Source organism: Akanthomyces muscarius (assembly GCF_028009165.1).
Source record: "Akanthomyces muscarius strain Ve6 chromosome Unknown contig_18, whole genome shotgun sequence".
Classification (NCBI taxonomy): Eukaryota; Fungi; Ascomycota; class Sordariomycetes; order Hypocreales; family Cordycipitaceae; genus Akanthomyces; species Akanthomyces muscarius.
In genome coordinates, this window is record NW_026611618.1 from 859,191 (window position 1) to 878,356 (window position 19,166).

General features: G+C 53.5%; 6 protein-coding genes across 8 annotated transcripts; 4 read left to right on the forward strand and 2 right to left on the reverse strand.

Moving 5' to 3' along the window:
- Nucleotides 1-64: 64 nt before the first annotated feature.
- LMH87_008749 (uncharacterized protein) lies at nucleotides 65-868 on the forward strand (the record flags this gene model as incomplete). Its single annotated transcript, XM_056201972.1, has 1 exon — nucleotides 65-868. The coding sequence occupies one exon, from the start codon at nucleotides 65-67 to the stop codon at nucleotides 866-868; it is 804 nt and encodes a 267-aa protein (XP_056056581.1).
- Nucleotides 869-1,072: 204 nt separating this feature from the next.
- On the reverse strand, nucleotides 1,073-2,655 carry LMH87_008750 (uncharacterized protein; the record flags this gene model as incomplete). Its single annotated transcript, XM_056201973.1, has 2 exons — nucleotides 1,073-1,497; nucleotides 1,563-2,655. 2 exons carry the CDS (start codon nucleotides 2,653-2,655, stop codon nucleotides 1,073-1,075), a joined length of 1,518 nt encoding a protein of 505 aa, XP_056056582.1.
- A 979-nt stretch (nucleotides 2,656-3,634) lies between these two features.
- LMH87_008751 (uncharacterized protein) lies at nucleotides 3,635-5,151 on the forward strand (the record flags this gene model as incomplete). The annotated part of the gene is made up of 3 exons (XM_056201974.1): nucleotides 3,635-4,879; nucleotides 4,933-5,029; nucleotides 5,090-5,151. The coding sequence occupies 3 exons, from the start codon at nucleotides 3,635-3,637 to the stop codon at nucleotides 5,149-5,151; spliced, it is 1,404 nt and encodes a 467-aa protein (XP_056056583.1).
- A 2,022-nt stretch (nucleotides 5,152-7,173) lies between these two features.
- LMH87_008752 (uncharacterized protein) lies at nucleotides 7,174-7,920 on the reverse strand (the record flags this gene model as incomplete). Its single annotated transcript, XM_056201977.1, has 3 exons — nucleotides 7,174-7,254; nucleotides 7,346-7,592; nucleotides 7,697-7,920. The coding sequence occupies 3 exons, from the start codon at nucleotides 7,918-7,920 to the stop codon at nucleotides 7,174-7,176; spliced, it is 552 nt and encodes a 183-aa protein (XP_056056584.1).
- A 6,132-nt stretch (nucleotides 7,921-14,052) lies between these two features.
- LMH87_008753 (uncharacterized protein) lies at nucleotides 14,053-14,503 on the forward strand (the record flags this gene model as incomplete). The annotated part of the gene is made up of 2 exons (XM_056201978.1): nucleotides 14,053-14,080; nucleotides 14,235-14,503. 2 exons carry the CDS (start codon nucleotides 14,053-14,055, stop codon nucleotides 14,501-14,503), a joined length of 297 nt encoding a protein of 98 aa, XP_056056585.1.
- Nucleotides 14,504-15,402: 899 nt separating this feature from the next.
- On the forward strand, nucleotides 15,403-17,070 carry LMH87_008754 (uncharacterized protein; the record flags this gene model as incomplete). Of its 3 annotated transcripts, none has more annotated exons than XM_056201980.1 (2): nucleotides 15,403-16,794; nucleotides 16,850-16,855. In XM_056201980.1, 2 exons carry the CDS (start codon nucleotides 15,403-15,405, stop codon nucleotides 16,853-16,855), a joined length of 1,398 nt encoding a protein of 465 aa, XP_056056587.1. The 3 variants fall into 3 exon arrangements, with proteins under 3 accessions (XP_056056587.1, XP_056056586.1, XP_056056588.1); XM_056201979.1 differs by lacking the exon at nucleotides 16,850-16,855 and having other exon boundaries at nucleotides 15,403-15,799; nucleotides 15,855-15,922; XM_056201981.1 differs by having other exon boundaries at nucleotides 15,403-17,070.
- Nucleotides 17,071-19,166: the final 2,096 nt, after the last annotated feature.

Here is a 19,166-nt window from a genome sequence, read left to right on the forward strand (position 1 = left end):
CGGCAAATTTCTGCGTCTCCGCTGCTGACCGATTTGCTAGGAGTCTGAGAATTGCATGTTGAACATGGATGCTTTTGCGCCAGAATCAGTACGAAGGTTCATTCGGTTTCTGTACACGAAGGATTACAATGCGATCGATATTTCCAGTGAAGGAGCACAGTCAGTAGTCAATGCCAATACGGACGAAAACGCGACGGCCAACGGCGGTGAGAATGCAAACGAAAGCGCAACGACGGTCAACGACGCCAATTCGACAGATACTTCATCCAAAGCTGTGAAACATGCATCAAAAGGCAAGGAAGTCGAGCATCCCGAGACCGGGGACCCAGTATTCAGGACCATACTGGCCCATACCCGCATGAATGCAATGGGAGATTACTACAACGTCCCAGAGCTCGTTAAGCTCGCCAACACGCGCATCAATGTCACTTTATCGAGTGCTTCTCCCGATGCCCCTTGGGTGCCAGGCCTTCCGGTATTAGCCGAGACTGCTCTAGAGATTGTGAACAACGAAGGCTTATCCGAAGTCCTCACGGCTGCCGTCGCCGAAAACATTGGCACAATCCTCACCATGGGAACCCTCGAAGACTCGCCGCTAATGACACCTTTTTGTCTCGAAGTGCTAAAGAAATGCAACGCTACAAGCCAAGCGCTTTCGGAAACGCTGTCGTACAAAGTTCGGACCCTCAACGAAGTGAATACGAAATACCAGAAGGCCGCCGACCAGGCCCTGCAGCAGAAAATGGCGATGACGACTGTGAGCAGCGTGAACAAATGCCGAACCGTTGGTTGCAAAGGTCGATTTGAGTGCTTTTTCGATCAGAGTAGCGGCAGACTACGATGCCAACACTGTAAGGCGAAGCACTAATAGCAACAAAAAGGAGAGCACTTCTACTGGCTCGAGGTTAACGAAGCAGGGTATACTGAGGCGGAGTGGTAGCAAAACAAAAACATCCAGCAGCTAACTAGCTAATAACATGGCCCACCAGTTCTATCAATCTAAAATCTAGGCTCTTTTCTATCTCAACTTTTTTTTCACTCTTTTTCTTTTTCGAGGGGGGCGCAGCTCCAATCAAGACATTTCCACCATTGTTCCGTGCGCACTGTAAAAGGACACCGCTTCCGCCTCGCGAAACGGCCGCTCGTCTCTGCTTCGCAGCGTGCCAAACGCCTGCAACAGCCGCACCAGAACGTACGAAATCTCCGTCTGCGCCATCTGCTGGCCGATGCACGACCGCGGGCCCGACCCAAACGGCATAAAGTGCGGGGACGTTGCGAGCGGGCGCAGATTGTCTGCCCAGCGCTCCGGGCGGAACACGGCCCAGTCGTGGCCGTAGTGCAGCGGGCTGCGGTTCAGCGCGTAGATGCTCCAAATGACCGACGTGCCGGCGCGCACGGCCACCGGCGACTGGCCGTCCGGCCCGCCGCCGCGGGGCAGCGTGGTGTCGACGGCAGCCTGCCGGGAGTGCGAGGCCACGGGTGTGTAGAGGCGGAGTCCTGCGTGTAAGTGGCCAGCAGGTTAGTTCACAGAGCCGGCTGCCTGCTGGCATGGCGGGACGCACCTTCGTATAAAACACAGCGCAGATAGGGCATGGCAGAAATATCTTGCTTCGTAGGTATCGCTCCTTGAAGGATGGCAATCTCGTCGCGGAGCTTTTTCTGAATGTCCGGTCGCTGAGCGAGGGCATGCACCAGATTGGCGAGCAGCGCCGTCGTCGTGTCGAAGCTGGCAAAGAAGATGTTTTGCAGCTCGGCCTGCATGTCATCGACCGAGAGGCCCTCCTGCTCGAGCATACGAAAGAGCGAGGTGCTGCTCTTGCGGCCGCCGTCGCGGTGCAGGTATCGCTGCTTTTCGCGGAGCAGGTCCAGGCGCTGCTTGAAAAAGGCCTTCATGCCGCCAACGACAGCCAGTAGCTTCCTGTACGAAAAGGCCAGCTTAAGCCAAGCCAGCGCGCCCACGGCGATAAAGAGACCGCATGCCGGCTCAAACGCTTTTACCAGGTCCAGAAAGTCTCTGCCGTCCATACCGCTCGTCGACGACAAGCTGTCCACGGAGCCGTCAAACAGGAACTCCGTCACCACATCCAGCGAGAAGCGCGTCGCCAGCTCCATAAAGTCAAAAGTCTTGCCCTCGTGCCTTTGAATCGCCCTCACCATGTTCCGCACGTGCGGCTCGACCAGCGCCAGCTCGTCGAGTGCCGTCTTGGCAAAGACGGGCTTGAGGAGCTGGCGAGAGCGTCGCCACGCGTTGCCCTCGTTCATCAGCACGCCGTGGCCAATGTGCTTGGACGCCTCGTCGACCCACGCCGACTTTTGAAAGTGCGTAAACTGCGACGTCGTCACGGCGCGGATGTTGGCCGGGTCGACGGTGTAGATGCACGCGCCGCCGAGCAGCTCGCGCGCCTTGAACGTCGCACCGCAGCGCGCGTGCCGCAGGCGCAGGCCCTCGGCGAGCCGGCCGCGGGCAAAATCTCGCCACATGGCGAGCGAGAGATCGAGGCCCCAAAAAGGGTCGAGGTGCGGGTACATGGGTATCGCATCTTGGGGAGGGTTGCGTTGTGATTTCCTCGTCCGGTTGTTGAAGATGTTGTAAGCGGCACGGAGCGTGTAATAAGCCAGGGCGCTGGCGATAAAGACGAGGGCTACAAAGGCCATGTTTCCTTTCTTGATTTATCTTTTCAAAAAGTGATTGGGAATCTGTCTCTTGACCCTTGACTTTGAAATGCTGACAGTTTGTTATATATCTGAGATGGCGCCATTTATGTCTCCGGTCAGCCCGAGCCTTATTCCCCTCCCCTTCCTCTCTTCACATAAAACGGGCTCTTTTCCCACCTCAAGGGATGGAAATGGGCCAGGAAGGCAGCTGCACGCAAGCTGCACTACCACACCCCGTCGCAGAACAAGTTTGACAGCACCTGAACCACAAACATCTCCATCCAGTGTTACCCACATGGAAACTTGGCGAATCTCTTTTTAAGTGCTTTTTTTTGCCTTCGCGCCCATATATGTACCCGTATTGGGGCGCTGTTCTGTAAAGACCCCTGCTCTTGCAGTGTAAGCTTTGACCTGTCGTCTCTCATTTTCAACTGAGACCTGCATTGCATCTCCCCAGCCCACTGGCAATCGCTCCGCAGCACCCCGCTGGCAATCGCTCCGCAAGCCCGATTTCCCATATCGGAAATCTCGCAGGGGGAGAACCGAAGTCTTGGTGCGTTTGCGTGTCTGAGAGCGGGCTTTGCAAGGGGGGGAGGCCTGCATTGCGGCGGGCGCCTGCATGTTCGAGATGCGCTGCGCAAGGAAGAGCGGGATGTTACGGCGGCCCAGACAACCCGGTGCAGGCCGCTGCCGGAGACTTTTTTTTTTTCCTTTCTTTGGTTATACAAGCGTCAGACACGAGTTGGATGGTGGCACTGACACATCAGCTGGCAGGTAGGGAAATCCAAGTTTGTTCGACCTGTCTCAAAGTTAAGCCCGTACACCAAATCACAGGTTCTCTGCCTTCTGTGGACGCGCAGAGACGTTAAAAAGGTCGTTGACGGGCGATGAGTCAAGGCCGCATCAAACAACATTCATTCCACGATCGTTGCAACTCGGAGTCCTTCCTTTTTACACTCCAGATATTATCAAGCCTATCATGACTTTGATTTCGCTGTTGTACAGTAGCCTTCGCGGCTGGAAGCTGACCATCCAGTCGTTCCTCCGAGAGGTTGCCCGAACACTTGTCCTCAGCAGGCTCAGCTCATTTTCTTCAGGGCTTCTCTGCATACAGGACATGTACGGAACTGAGATTGCCGTCCTTGGCGATGCCAAAGCACATCACTTCCAGGTCCCCGCCGTCCTGGTCGTCCACAGCGACTCCTTCTGGCTGCGGGCGCTCCTCTTTGGCGACATTGGCTTCTCTCAGAGCTACATGCTGCATGAGATTTCGACCCCAAACCTCACCGCCGTCTTTGAGTTTTTTGTGCAGAACGCGTCCAGGAAGAGCAGCTTTGCCAGCTGGCGCGTCGTCGGCCTCTTCGGCGCCCTGACCCGCGCCGCGTTCAAGAGCGCCAACAACGTCTCGGCCGCCAAGCTCAACGCCATTGCGCACTACTCGCTCGGCAACGACATGTTCTCCGCCTTTTTGAGCCCGGACATGACGTACTCGGCCGCGCTGTGGCTGCCCAGCGCGGATCCGCGCTCGCAGACCGAGACCCTGGAGGAGGCGCAGATGCGCAAGCTGCAGCATGCCATTTCCGCTGCGCGCATCAAGCCCACGGACCACGTTCTGGAGGTCGGCACCGGATGGGGCAGCTTTGCGATTCTGGCGGCCAGGACGACGGGCTGTCGTGTCACGACTGTGACGCCGAGCCTGGCGCAGAAACGACTTGTCGAAGGCAGGATTGCGGATGCGAAGCTCTCCGAGCAGGTTGAGGTGTTTCTCGGCGACTACCGCGAGGTCGGGTCGCTCAACGTCAAGTTTGACAAGATTGTCAGCATCGAGATGATTGAGCACGTCGGCCACAGGTACCTCGATACGTACTTTGCGTGCATGGATCGCTACCTGAAAGACGACGGCCTCGGATACTTTCAGTGTATCACCATCCCCGAGGCGCGGTACGACGGGTACGTCAAGGGCGAGGACTTTATCCAAAAGTACATTTTCCCAGGCGGTCATCTGCCCACAGTCAGCGGCCTGGTCTCGAGCATCAATGCCGGATCCAAGGGCACGCTGGTTGTCGAAGAAATCATGTCCTTTGGCGGGCACTATGTGAAGACGCTGCAGTGCTGGAGGGACAATTTCCTCGCCAATTTCGATGACATGATTGCTCCGGCGCTGCGCAAGGAGCACCCGCGCATGACGGACGCCGACTTGGATGTATTCAAGCGAAAGTGGGATGTAAGATGTATTTGCCGTACTTGCCGATTTTCTTTGTAGCTGACATTTACCAGTATTACTTTTGCTACTGTGAGGCCGGGTTCAAGACCAAGACCATCGGCGACGTCGGCATCACCGTCGGAAGGGAGGGTGCACTGGAGCTCCTCGAAGGTATTCCATTTCACAGAGATTAAAGGATAGATTGATTAATAGTTTTTTTTTACATGACAGTACATAATTCAAAGACGTCGTCTAGCCTCAGGTACCTCCAGCCCCTCCGCTACTTCACTTGATAGTCACGGCTGCCAGCGTTCAGCGGCCAGCAGCAAGTAAAACAACAAAGAGCGCCCACCAAGAAAATGAAAAACGCAAAGTAAGAGACAACAGCAAAAATCAAAGACACGACCGATTTTCGAATCGGAACCTCTGCACTGCTCGGGCTTGCCAGTGTTTCCTGGTAGCCTCTTTACCAGGGCGGTTTGAGGATGCTGTTTTACCCTGATTCTCCTCTCAACGGTCTGAAGATCGCGGCACACCAAGTTTGTTCGCCTTTGCTCTCGAGCTCAATTTTAGTGCTCGAGTTAAATTCTGCTGTAGTTGCAGCGGCCGGAGCTTGCGCCTGGGCCGCATACCTGGCTGTGATAGCACTGTGCCATTCTGCCTCTGATGAGTTGGCAAACAAGCGACTCTATTCCATTTATATACCTTTGCCAGGTTATTACTTGCTTCTAGTAGTGGACAGTCGTTCGCCGTCATCCAGCCACACGCGCCGCGCCACTTGACCGGCAGCTTCACCGGCAGCTGCCAGCTGGCAACGGCCGGCAGCAAACGCATCAGCAAACAACACCCGCACGGAGAAAAAAAGGCGTGCATCATCAGCAACGGCAAAAATTCAAGGACAGAACCACGCTTCGAACTCGTGACAACCCAAAGGCTGCGGCCGGTTAGAGAATAGAGAAATCCGGACTGGTGCTGTGACACAGTCGCAACAACAACTTGAGGCGGGCGGTGCCAGGCGTCAAGGTTGGATGAGAAGGGCAGATTTTGATCAGATTCGTCGATGCAGTGATCAAATCGCAACGAGGATAGTGGCTTGGGCCTTATCTACGAGGGCTGACCTGGTCAGCCGGCCCTGGTAGAAATGACATGCCAGAGAGAGCGTCGCCGGGACGCCAGATTCGCACCCGACGCTTGGGCAACGCTCGAAACCGCTGTGCCATTCTGCCTTTGATAAGTTGGCAAACGGGCGTCCGTATTTTATTTATAGGCTTTGGCTTGTGCGCCCCGGCAAGCGGTTCACTTGGTGGGTAGGTAGCCAGCCACCAGCATCAATCACTTCGTTTCTTCTGCTCCTTGCCCCCATCTAGACGCACCACTGCACTGCGATTCAGTCACTCCTCCGAATAAGTTCTGCGCTGATCATATCTAAATGTATTGAGGTAATTCGCTGATTATTTCACAACCAGCGCCTCTCGCCGGCTAGGTGCCGTACCGCATCACTGTGCCATGGCTTTTGACATCGAAATTGCTGCAGACGTGGCCCTGGACAGCCGTTTTCCATGCTAGCGAGTCTGCGAACCACCCCGAAAGCGCCTTTGACCTTTCAAACTTCGGCAATATCCGAATCAAACTTCAGAGTCCTCAGCCCACTGGCAGGGCGTCTCCCTTGGTCCAGGTCTACGCAGCCTCATGGAGCTAGGCGCAGCAGTAGCTGGGCTCCTTTCCCACCGACATTTTGCATGTCACAGATACAGTTTCCAACAAATTTACGTGACATTCTTTTTTTTTAGGCGAATATGTCAATGCCACATTGGATCTCAGACACTTCCGTTGTTCTTCAACCCTCCATTTGTCCCTCGCTCTCCCCGAGTTGAGCGGGTGGGACGGTGGCAAACACCCGAACGAGGTTATACAGTCCTCACAGTTGGTTGTCCTTGAACCCCGTTTAGAAATCCAAGATACGAGAAATTCGTAGACCAAACGTACTCTCCTTGAGATTTACGAACTCTGCGAGATGCGAGATGTGAGCTTGCCTATCACATCCAGCGAGCAGGATAACCTATCAGCCAAGCCGGCATTCATTGGTTTTAGGCGCTCTTTCAAAAACTAGCACTAGCTGTACAACAGGCCAAACATACCACAAACTCGTCGCATTCTCTGTAAGGCCGAGGGAGGTCTCGCTGCGTCGCAAATCTTTTCTATCTAGTCCTCGCGAGCCTTTGGTCCCGCTACGCAAGCAGACCACCCCAGCAGTGTCTTCCAATCCTCTCAATTGTTCTTGATCTGACTCTCAAAATCCAATGTCTTGGATAGGCTCACGTCAATTTCTTGCGTGCTAGAATCACTCGACTCTGTGCAACGCGCACCTGGCGGTCGCATCCGGTGATGACGGTAACCTGTGATGAAATTAAAAGCCATTAGCACAACACGACAGCGATTCACGAATCTCGTGAAGCTCTTTATTTTCATGGTCCAGTATATACTCACAATAAACTCATCAGATTTTAGATAGGTTGGGTCCATGTCGTATTTGGTAGCAAGCACTATCAGCGCGTTAAGCTCGCTGGTAAGGAGCTCATCTTCAACGAGCCTGTTCTGTTCAATCTGATAGCCGACAACGAACAGTCTTTCTTTGTCGAGTACGCGATATTCCTTGTAGGCCTCGCAGACGGTCTGGATCTGATAGCGAATTCGCCCTTTCTCATCAAGGCTCTGCAGATATGTCGCTTCGTGACTGTATTTGAGGGTGATGTTAGCTAAAAACGTGACAAAGCGGTAGCGAGGCGTCCGCCGTAACTTGACGTCATTTTGGTTTCGCATTCAGTTCCTTTTACTCACTGGCCTTGTCGCCACCTGGCGCGAGTCGAGAACTCCCACAAGTACACATACGCAGCAGCAATGTCGTGCACGGCCATGGCCTCGTTAAACCTCGTCTCAGGGTCGTCTCTATCTTCCTGCTCCCAAGCTTCATTACCACGATAGTGAAGATCAGTATGGTCTAGCTCTAGTGGTTCTTTGAAGTCGCCGTCGTCGAGGATCTGTTGGATGGTGGCGGCTGGCATAGGCACCAATCTGGCCGTGCCCCCCTCATGCCCGATGTCGCCGGTCGTCAGATCTAGATGAGCCAAGCTAATTCCCAGCTTTTTCAAATCATCTTTCGAAACGTAAGGCTTCTTTTTGATTATGACAGGAGCCACATCTCGGGCAAATAACTCATCGCGGGTTTTAGTCTGCCTTGGGAAGACTCATGTTTCGACGAATTGCAGCACGCACAGCAGATTCGGAGGAGTAAAGTAGAAAGATTGTGAAGGATGGCGACTCCAAGCAAGGTGTTGTATGTGCTCTGTATTTGAATAATTCAGTCGGACGCCAAAGTAGGATGATCATCTTGCTCTAGGCAGCGAATCACGGGACAAACATGTTTGGGTTGCACAGCACGCGCAACTCCACCCCTCACACTGGCGCTGAAAGGGGCCGACTAACAAGCCGCAACTTGTTTTTCCTTGGCGACAAATGTAGACAATTTTGTTTATCCATTTTCCTTCGGTTTCTAGTCCTACGAGCTGCGTCCCTTCACCTTTCGTGCACTACAGAAGTACCACGTGTTGCCAGTCACACTCCCAACTTGCTTGTGGTACTATTTTTGAGCGGTACTATTTTTGAGTTTTCAATCAGATCACATCTGAAGGTTGCATCCTAGCCTGTAAATTGTTTTGGTATAACTGGGAAAAGAAAGCGCTTCAGCTCAAAATCCCAATGGTTACATACCACACAGAGTGCTACAGGGACCGGCGCGTGTTTTCACATGCGTCCTTTCGTGAGTCGATGTAGTGCCTACTGCTGAAAGTTTGAGTAGTTTTTGATGGGCTCTTACGCGCTTGTATTTCATTCTTGGATTGATTGGCTTGAAAACATACCACACTAGGAAGCAGGAGTGGCGCAGAATTCGCTGTGCCAAGCCGTGATCACTTTCCCCTGTACCACATAGACTATGGGGAGTAAGTGACAAAAGCAGCAATCGAGGCTTTACCAGGGCTGAAGCGCTGTTGCGGTACTCAGTGCTGGCCAAAGCTTGGCACTGGGATTGACCACTGCACGCGTGTGATTGTGTTGCCGTCAAGTCATCTCACGCAAGTCAACGGCGCTTGATTCCGTTTTTTAGATGACTTTGAAATTTACACTTCAAAATGCTTTCGCGAGGCATAAATAGCCATAAAATCAGCCTCCACGGTACCTTTCAATCTGACATGTACGCACAACACCACTTGCTTCTCTTATTATACACTCTCACATTGATCAATTCTTTCCTTCTTGCAATGTCCGTCGCTGCGCTTGATGGGGCAACCTGCACTGAACAGGCTGTTGCAGACTTACGGAAACTGCCGGAATCATCAGTGGAATGGTCAAGACATGTCACGACGCAGGGCCACAAAGACTCCTCCCTTATAAGTGTCAAGCCAGAATCTGCCTCAGAGGCCAACCTTGTACAGTTCTTCATGCTGAAGACGCTATACCTTCGGCTCAAGTCTCGGAATCAGCTTGAAAGAGATCTCAAACATCTCCTGCCGGATCCCCCTAATGATCAGCCCATGAATGAAGCGGCCATTACTTGTGATGAGTCCCTCAACAATTATTTTGTGAGAGCTGTCAGTAAGGCTCAAACCCTTTTGGCAAGCTCTCTTTATTGGTCGAATTACAAGAATTCCTTCTCTCGTTACGATCTATCCGCTAGTTGCAGGCCGTCAGAGGATATGTTTGGCTTAGTCAAGCTCTATCAGCAAAGGAGTTCGGATGGCCTGGAAGATAATGAAGCTGTCCGTCGGATTGCCTTCGACCTAGATACATCCCCCGATCCCCAGTCTACACCTGCCGAGGCGGGTCCTCAGCCTACTTTGACGAAGGAAACCTCTTCGGCTTCCATCTGGACCAAAATGAGTGCTGATGCAGTGCCCGATAAGCTAGAGGTGGAAGACGAAGAGATCGTGAACTTTGCACTTATTACCTTGATGAACGCATTGATTCGTACAACTCCCGCAGAAGACGTCCGGGGCAACTGGTGGCCGAACCGCTCTAGTTTCACAGTCAGAAATTCCATTATCAAGAAGGAAGGAGGGAAAGTCTATAAAGCGCTTGTCGACGGCATGTTCAGGGTCGAGGGAGCCAGCTATCGTCAAAGGTGGGACCAAGTTCAACACAAAGATCGAGATCTGTCAGCTCATTCAACAGTCGGTATATCTGACGTGGCAGAGGATATAAAGATATCTTCTAGCTCGGCAGCCGAGCCGGCCGTAGAGAAGAGTACCAGAAAGAGACGAAACGTGAGCCCAGACCAAAATTCGACTAGCAAGAACAAAGTGCCCGGCACAGGCAGATCCCGCCCGAGGGGGTCCAGAGCAGGCAAGGGTAGTAGCAAAGAATGCTCCGGCAAAGAAAATGCTTCTGTATCATAATCTGTTAAAGCCGTGGTGATCAGGGATCGTCAGACGCCAGGCTCGACTGTCATCAAAGATGCTACTCAGGAAGCAGAAGACCACCAGCCAAGTGACATCCCACCACCGCTGGTGGAGACCTCCAATATAACCATAATCGCGGAAGTAAAGCGTATGGCCCGGTGCCATTCGCGCTTGGCATTGTGCCAACAGATTCTGATTCAGGAATCGGCACAAATGGCGGCTTGGATCGCCGACGTCCCAATGCTGCTGGGCCAGAGTGCCGACGCGGCGGGAAGATATCGGTGAGTTTTTCTGTCATGCATATCTCTTCTTTTCCCCGTACTGACGATGTTTAAAGGCATCTGCTTCTATCACAAGGCCAGCGCGAAATTTACCTCACGATCGTGACCTACACTGACAAGTAAATTCATTACATTACGGGGTCCACTGACAAGGCCGCCTACGATGCTTCAACTCTCGGTGCATATTTTTTTCTCTCTATGCAACCGTATGGCCCATTCCGCGTTGACGTGCTGGAGCACATGGAACTGTTCGCGGTGATTCTGGTAGCACTTTCCTTTCAGAACTATGTCATCTAGACTGAGTGTTCCCTGAAGCTAGGGTCCGATGAGGCGAGGTATTACTAGCATCAAAACGGAGGACGCTTCTACTGGGATCTTTTGCTCGATTTTCTGCTTTTTTTTCTAGTTGTTTCAATTTGACTTTTTCTTTCCCTCGTTTGGACATTTGTGGTTTTCGTTAACTGGCTACGATTGACCCCGTCGGCATTCAGGCTGCCTTTTTACCAGTTGCCAATCCAACAATCCCCCACCCCCGCACTAAACTAGCAAAGCCGTGTCGTGTGCCTTTCCGCCCCCGGAAAACGCAACCCTCCGGATATCGTCAGCACGCGGCGGGCAACAGGCCACACTGGTCACTTTCTCTCTCTGGCTAACTCATGCTCGCGCCATGCGACAGTCCGCCCTGTCAGATGGGGAACCCTCAACGATGCCCGCGCCGCAACTTGTGCCCCAGAATCGGAACAAGGTGGCGGGGGAGGGGCCCGCGAGCGAGTGATCAGGTGGGCAACTTTTTGGTCGCTGTTGGTGGGGTGGCCACAATGAAGCCTATCCGATGACTGGTTGGCCTTGGGGAATTCACTTTTGGTATCTGGGGCAGAGCAGGTCGTGAAGTGACAGCCAATGGCCAACATGGCCAGCGGAACAGCAACGACAAGGGGGAAGAAAAGAACCCTTGTTTTTCGAACGAACCAGGGCGCAAAGTACGGAAGCGGGGATCAAATGATGACGTGGGTAGTAGGATGGTCGCCCTTACGACAAAGCGATACGGGTGCTGCTTTTGTGAGTGCTGCACGAGTTGCATTATCAATAGTCAATTATTCAGAAGACCTTGTTCCTTTGCGGCTTCGATTTTACATTGGAAGAGAAATGCGCACGGCAACCTTGACTAGGAGTAGACGTCCTGCAACACCCCGCGCTTTGCAGTGCAGGGAAGGCGGCTCGCCGCGTTGGGAAAGGCTCAGCTTCAGCTTTTCCCTTGGAGGCAAGTCGGGGGGACAGGACGAAAGAGCAGCAGGATCAACAGTCCATCGCGGCGCCGATCGTGTGGTTTGCATGCGAGGTGCCCCAGTACTATTAGTCTTTGGCCCTTGCCCTGTTGGCAGCCATTCACCACTCGAGCTAATCAGACTGTTGCAAGCGAGCAGTACCCCCACGATAATCAGAACTAGGCACTAGGAAATGACGGCATTCTGCAGGAGAAGGATGCGAAGGGCACCCAATGCAGATGAGCTGAGTTATCAGGACAACAGGTCGGCCAAAATTAAAAGGGAAAGAGAGAGACAATGTCAGGCAGACGTGTCAATGTGATGTGTAACAAAAATACGTCGCGCATGTTTATATTGAATCAGCCAAACAAGGAGGGCAGCTGAAAGCCTGAGAGCCGGCAGCAAATGAGACGCACCTGGGCTGTTAGTGCAGCGCAGGCGCATCAGCTGTGGTCGCTATCATTGGGCGAGTAACGTTGGCAAACTGCGGCGCACGCACACACAAGACACGGTAATGAACCATCAGGTGTCAATGCATGAGCCGTCGTGGTGCGTGTCACAGGCTGGCTGGCTGGCTGGCTGGCTAGCTAGTCCATCGGCTTATCGACGTGCACGTTGATATTTTTCTTTTTTGTGTGCTCTGCAGCCTGCCGGCGGTCGAGGCCGGTCTAGAATGGAGCGGCACGATTATTTCCGCGTTGCATTCCAAACTTTGGGCCGAAATGTAAGCTGCGGGCGTCACCAGAGAGTTTGCCGTTGGACAGTTACTAACTAACGTTAGCGAGGGTTTTGCAAGCCTCGTTCACAACTAGCAAAAGTGGCGTGAGGAAACAGACTTTCCAATACTGCTCGCCGGGCAGACATAGGGCCCGGAACGGGTAGGCTAGCCGGTTCGTTAACTGCTCGCCGTTAATGGAGAATGCCACATGTCTTTTATACTGATACTGTTTTCGCCGAAAATGAATACTTCAATATTCATTTTCAAAGACCCAAGAGGACACGGCAGCAGATTGGAAAGCGATTCCAGGCTCTTTAAGGAAGGGTTGCTGTCGGAATGGGGCGGAGGAACGGGTGTGTGTCGCACAGAGACCAGTCCAGTGCACGGGCATTGATTAAGACAATCTAATGTTTCTAAATAGGCGGCAACAACCTTACTCTTAAACTAGCGCTGTAACAGAGCCAGCGAGCAAGTTAGCTAGTCCTTGCGCTGGGATGGTCGCACAGTGAATAGGTTCGTTCGCGGGTCGGCATATCGGGTGAGAACCGACGGCGATGATATTGCGTGCTGGGCTATTGCATCGCAGCGAGGCGAGCAGAAACATGCCACATAAGAGTATATCTAAAGTCTTGCTATCCCGGTTCTAGCCTTTATTCCTTTTTTTTTTTCAATGTTTTTAATGATGACAATGATTACCCCAGACAGCACAGCAGCTTTCGCCGATGAGAAGTGGGTTGATAAGCAGCCGCTTGCTTGGCCCGCCCCCAGGGCCCGCACATCTTTTTGTGCGACATGCAGGTTTCGGGTGGTAGATAAGAGTCAATTGGGCATCAGGGGACCAAGCTACGCCCGGCGGGAAGAGGAAGTAAAATAAAATAAAAAGGCATGGGTCGAGTTGTCAGCAGCCATCGCTGTCTTGGCAGACACCAAGCCCGGGCTGCGCTCGTCAAGCGAGCCCCATTTGCACTCGGTTTTGGGTTACAGTCCATGTGAGCAAAAGGGCAAGCGCTTGCCGGATCTTTCGGATAACAAGGCTTCCTTTGGCAAGCCATGGCGGTATGACGCACACGACAGACGACAGCCTCGGTGTCAGTGTGTGTGGGCGGCGCAACACGAAGGACGATAGGGGAGCTGAGCTATTTGCTTTATTGTTTTCTTTTAATCGTATTAGTTTTGTATTAGCCACATAAGATCGTAAAGGCCGTCCGTCCATCGCCGTCGCCCCCCGCCTCGTACCGCAATCGGAGGCGATACATTTCGTTATCTTGACAGATGACGGGCTCGACTGACTGATAGGAGAATACAGTACTGATAGTGATAGCTCGCCGCCGCCGCCGCTGAGAACGGCCGAATGGGGCAGGCGCTAGGGCTCCTGGTGATTGCGGAGGCGGGGCCAGCCCAGGGCTTGTTGGGGCCATTTTTAGGGTCTTTCTAGGCTGCACTTGTCTTCCAGGGCCTCACTTGCGCCGACAAGCCTATGGGCAGTGATTGGGAGATACGGATAAGTAGGTTTGGTTAAAAATCTTGGAATATTCTCAGTGGTTTCCTTTTCTTCTCTTCTTTCGACTGTTCTCTTGTCAAGCATCGCAAAATCGCCGACCTTTTTTTTTTTTTCAAGTCGTTAATTCTGTTTGCAGAAACAGGCTGACTCGGAATCAGCAAGCAGCACCCTTCCGCGCTGCTCTTACCAACACCTCACTAGGTACCTACCTACCTACTATCCACCGCGCCTCACTGGCTGCCTGCGACTCTACGAACTCCCCCCCGAGCTGCCTCGTCGGCCTCCCCGTGACGCGCCCGACTCAAGCACCGACGACGCCAAGCCAGCCCTCCTGATTCAAGGGGGTGACGAGATTGCTTTTTTGGATAACGTCTTGCCATATTCCGTGACGGCGCATCACGGCTTCGAATCTCATCATTTGCCCTGAATATCGACCTACTTACCTGTCAACTGTCTACCGACCGACCTTGTCCCGGCTCCAGCCGACCGACCGACCGACAACTCGGTGCCTACCTGCCAGTACGCGTCCCAAGTCACAGCGACCGTCTCTTTTTTAGAGTTGGCCTGCAGCACGTCTGCTGAAAGCTTCCCGCCCCTCCTCTGCAAGGCACGCTACAGGTTGCATAGCCTTTGGTGGCGGACCCGTCAGCCACTCACTACCCACGACAGCCCAACGATATCCGAGCCTCTCAGCCAACCCAACCGGACAATTGCCAGATACTTATTACCAATCCGCACCGCAACTCTTCGTGCGACGTGTTACGAAATTAAAAACTAGGGACCTGCCCGAATCGCTCGAGGGTCCTTTTCCCCCCCTGCTCTTCCATGCAGTGGCCCTTTGTTAGACCCTGATCAGCGCCTTCACTTGCGGGCCCTCCCCAGCGACCTCCGTTATCCCGACGATACCGCCAGCACGCAACACGGTTGCCTCTACAATTACGTACAGGCACCATCGGCCAACACTATTACCTGCCTGATTCGCCGGCACCAGCGTGGGGAAATTATCATCGTCGCAGTGCACCGGACTTTTAGGCCATCGCTAGTTTGCCTAGAGGTTGCCTGTTCAGGGAGTTGGGCAGTCATCGTCCCAAAAGCCTGCAGCGACTCCACTGAGGTGACACCCCAAAACCCACGCTACAGCGGGCCTGCCAGCGGGCATACTGGTACTGATACAGCGAGGGTGCAGTGGTTACAGCGCCCCGGTCCAGCGACTCCATCCACTGGAAGCACCGGGCCTCCAGGCCTTCTAGGCGGCTTCCATCTGCTAAAGCATGCCCCCACCGACTCGTCACAGGTGCCGAACAGTCCCCGGTCCCAGTCAGCTCCATGCCTTTCATGGCTCACGCTTCCTGGTGGTCCACCAGACATTCGCCTCGCCGCCCAACGGCTGCTCCTCTCATCCCGACTACTTGTACAAGTGAAGCTGCCCTTCCGCGTTCCTCCCTCCACACCTTCGTCAATACAACCTCATCCGACACTCCTCTATCCATCCGCGCCAAGTATGCCGACTGCAAGCTGGACGCCTCCGTCACAGTCACCACCGCTGCAGTCTCTCCCTCTCTGTCCTCCACCTCAGAGTCGAACGGCGAGGCAAACAACAACACCACCACCATCATGAGCAAAGGTCGTGGTGAACGACGCTCCTCCACCACCACCAAGACGGCCGACTCCCTGCGCCAGGCAAAGACCTCGACCTCGACCAGCAGTCCCGTCCAGATCCCCCGTCAGTCTAGCCGCACAGGCAGCAACCGCGACAAACACCATGCTTCGCAACGCAGGCGCACCGCCAAAGATGTGCACTCGCCAGATGCCGTGTCTCCCTCTGTCGCGGCTCTCCTCGCCATGACTGATATCCCGCGCCAACGTCAATCATTACGACAAAAACAGAGAGCACAAAGGCCTATGACCGTCCAAGACATTGTGCACGATCAGCACGTCTCCGAGAAGCACCTCAGCCTATCGCTGACAGGCAGCAACCCACTTGAGGTGTTGTTGTCACCACCAGATACATCACCCGCTGAGGATGATTTGAGCACATGCGAAAGCGCCGATGGCTTCTCGTTACGGCACACGGTCTCCTTCGACTCGATTCCGTCGCTAGGCGACAGCTACGCTACCGATGCCGCGTCTTCGTTTGACTCATCACCCTACTTCACCGGCGCAAGACGCACGCGCAGCCCAGCACGCAAGTCCCTTGAACCTGTTCGCTCTCCTCCGCATATTCTAAGCGACGAGCACCCGCTATCTATCAAGCTGGAAGATGACGAGTATCCCATCGTGCTTGAGCAGGTTGATGACGAGCCGGCCATGTCGGTCTTTAGCGAACCCTTCAAGCCGCTCAAGGCCGCCTTCAAGTCTAATCTGACAGCCTCGCTGCGCGCTCTGCGCTCTGCTGCCAAGTCCTTCTCTAGCATCAATTTTCCCACCATTCCGCCCGATGACCTACTGTCCCGATCTATCCTCACCATTGACCCCAACGTCCCTTATACGGATGAACGCCGCCCCCCGGTGACCGAAGAGATGCCCTCAGCCGAGCTGCGCCGCTACCTCAACCCAACAACACGCCCGCTTGAGGCTCAGCCCCAAGATGGGCCGCAGCGCCCGCGCCTGGCGTCCATCCAGATGCAGACTTACAAGGTGCAACGCGGTCGGGTGTCGCCGTCACGGAACCTTCCATCAGCCCTGCCGCCTGCAGCCAGCGCGACCGGTCCCGGCGTCGTAGGTGGCGGCAGCAGCCCCACTACAAAAGCAGAGCGGGCGGCCATGCTGCCAGCAGTGATGCGACCGCGAGAGATGCGCGAGAATCCTGACTTCATTCGCATTGCTGTCATGGAAATGGCAATGCGCAAGCGTGGCAAGCTCGACGACCGCAAGCCAGGCCGCGCTCGCTGGGCCCTGCCGCCTCGCAAAGCACCCATCAAGTCTGCCGACGCTGAAGAGATCGGGCCCAACGGAGTTCCAACCAGGTGGATCCCTATTGCCTACGAGCAATGAAAGACGGGACAAAGAGGGAAAAAAGAGTCATAGGCCAACTACATCGGCCATTTGCTCCGGCAGTGGGCCGCGATAATTTTTTTCTTGTCGCACCCTGTTTATCAGACCCTGGAAAAGTGCCACGTCATGGGCGACAATTCCGCATATTCTACTGGGCTGCTGGCACTTTTCTGGTTGGTCCCCTGCGGCGGTCGGTTCCCACCATTTTGGGACCGCCCCCTTGGGGCCGCGACGCCGCAAAGCGCCCCCCTTCCCCTCGGAGGCAGGCACGCCGGTCCCTTGCCCTGAGAGGCATGATGAATCGTTGCATTCAGAGAGCTCGGGCCATGGAAGGACTTTTGGAAACCCGCCAGAATACTCAATGACACTGCGCAACGACCACGGGCCAGCTTGGCGTACTCTATTTTCTTACACGGTACCAATCGGGACAGTCAGCAAATGGCTGCAGTCGGATCGCCCCTCTCTCCTCGGATTTCGGATCCTTTTCATGCTCACCAAAGGAAAGTCCTCGAAAAGGAAAGGGAGGGGATGAAAAATTTTCCTTTTCTGATCCTGCAGGTTCCGGGATGACAATAACAGCTGTCACGAAAAAAAAGGCGTGCGTTGGGCAGCAGCAGGCCCACCCGGAATAGGAAGGCGGAAATCGTGGCCTCCATCCCTTCTCCCTGTGCGCCGCTGCATAACAGCGCGTATTATTATGCACGCGATTATGCACAAGGCCCGCCGCGAGCGAGCGAGCAAAAAAAGGTTCCCAGCCAAAATGAATGCGATGCTGGCAATTGCAGCGGCCCGCTACAAACGAGCCAAGTCTTTCGGCAATTCGCAGCTCACAGCAGCATGGCGGCACATCTGCATTTCCCGGCCTGGCTTCTCTCCCGCTGCAAGTAAATCACACAAGGTCCACCACAAACGAGGCAAAGCTTGCGTCCCAGTCGCATCATTGGCGAAACTATTCACTACTTTCATGATGGCTTTCTCTTGCGTCGCAATCATGACACAGGGCCCGCCATAAACGAGCAAGCTTCAAATCCCAACCGCTGCCAATCGCAGCGTCACCTTGTCCGGCGGTATTTCCCAACTTGGATGGACACCACACTACCTTTTTTTTTTTTTTTTTTTTTCTTTTGTTCTTTTGGAGTAGCATATCATTGCGTAGGTGTTTCTTGTTTTCTTGAATTTTTCAACACTTTTTTGGATACATTTTTCTGGCTTTCTCAAGCACGCGGAATTATTGTATCCCATGGCCGCGGTTGCGAAACTGGCGGTCTAGCATCACGATACCACCACTTTTTATTATTAAACAATAATGATTCTACATGAAGCTTATAGTCGTATACATCTTATCAATATGATTACTTTCTATAAATCCACCTTGCGTTTTTACTTTATGGTGTGCTTGCTTGCTTGCTGGCGCCTGCCACCGCCTTGTTGCTCGTCGCTCGTCTGGTGTGGAGCCAATCCGAATCCCGACAAGAGGGCAATGCCGGTTGTCGCTCGATGTCGGACGGTGCAGTATTTTAGTGTACGCCTTGGAAAAGCCCTTCTGTCCTTTTTTATTTGCTGATTTATTTCATGTAATTTTCACCCAAGTCCTACACAAATTTGAAGCATGAAGCGGCAGGTATTTGTCCTCAGCTTCATCCATCACACATGTACAGGAAGAAGAGTGGTTATGTGGCTGTGAAAGGAACACATGACATGGCCCAAAAAAAACCAATAAACCGCCAGCAGCCTGTTAAGCAAGCTTCTATTCCATCTGGCTAGTTTTCGGGGATGTCCCTTTTTTCTTACCCAATACGTGGCGTGGCCATTTCATAGTGTCATCACCCCCTCGGTGATAAAGCACAGTGTGCGCACAGTGCCACTGGCTTCAACGGATCAGAATCCCGGCAATATATCATTTGGCCGATGTTGGGGATGAAAAAAGTAAGTCGGCAGTAAGTTCGCGTCGGGTCCGACATCAATTTAACGTTTTGTCTGACCAATAAACACGAGCCTTATCGGTGCTTGTTTGCCGGAAGAAGTGCTTGTAGGGCCAACATGCTCTGTCTGGTCAGCCCTCCTATGTGGTAAGGCTCCCGTGCCGGGGCGCATCG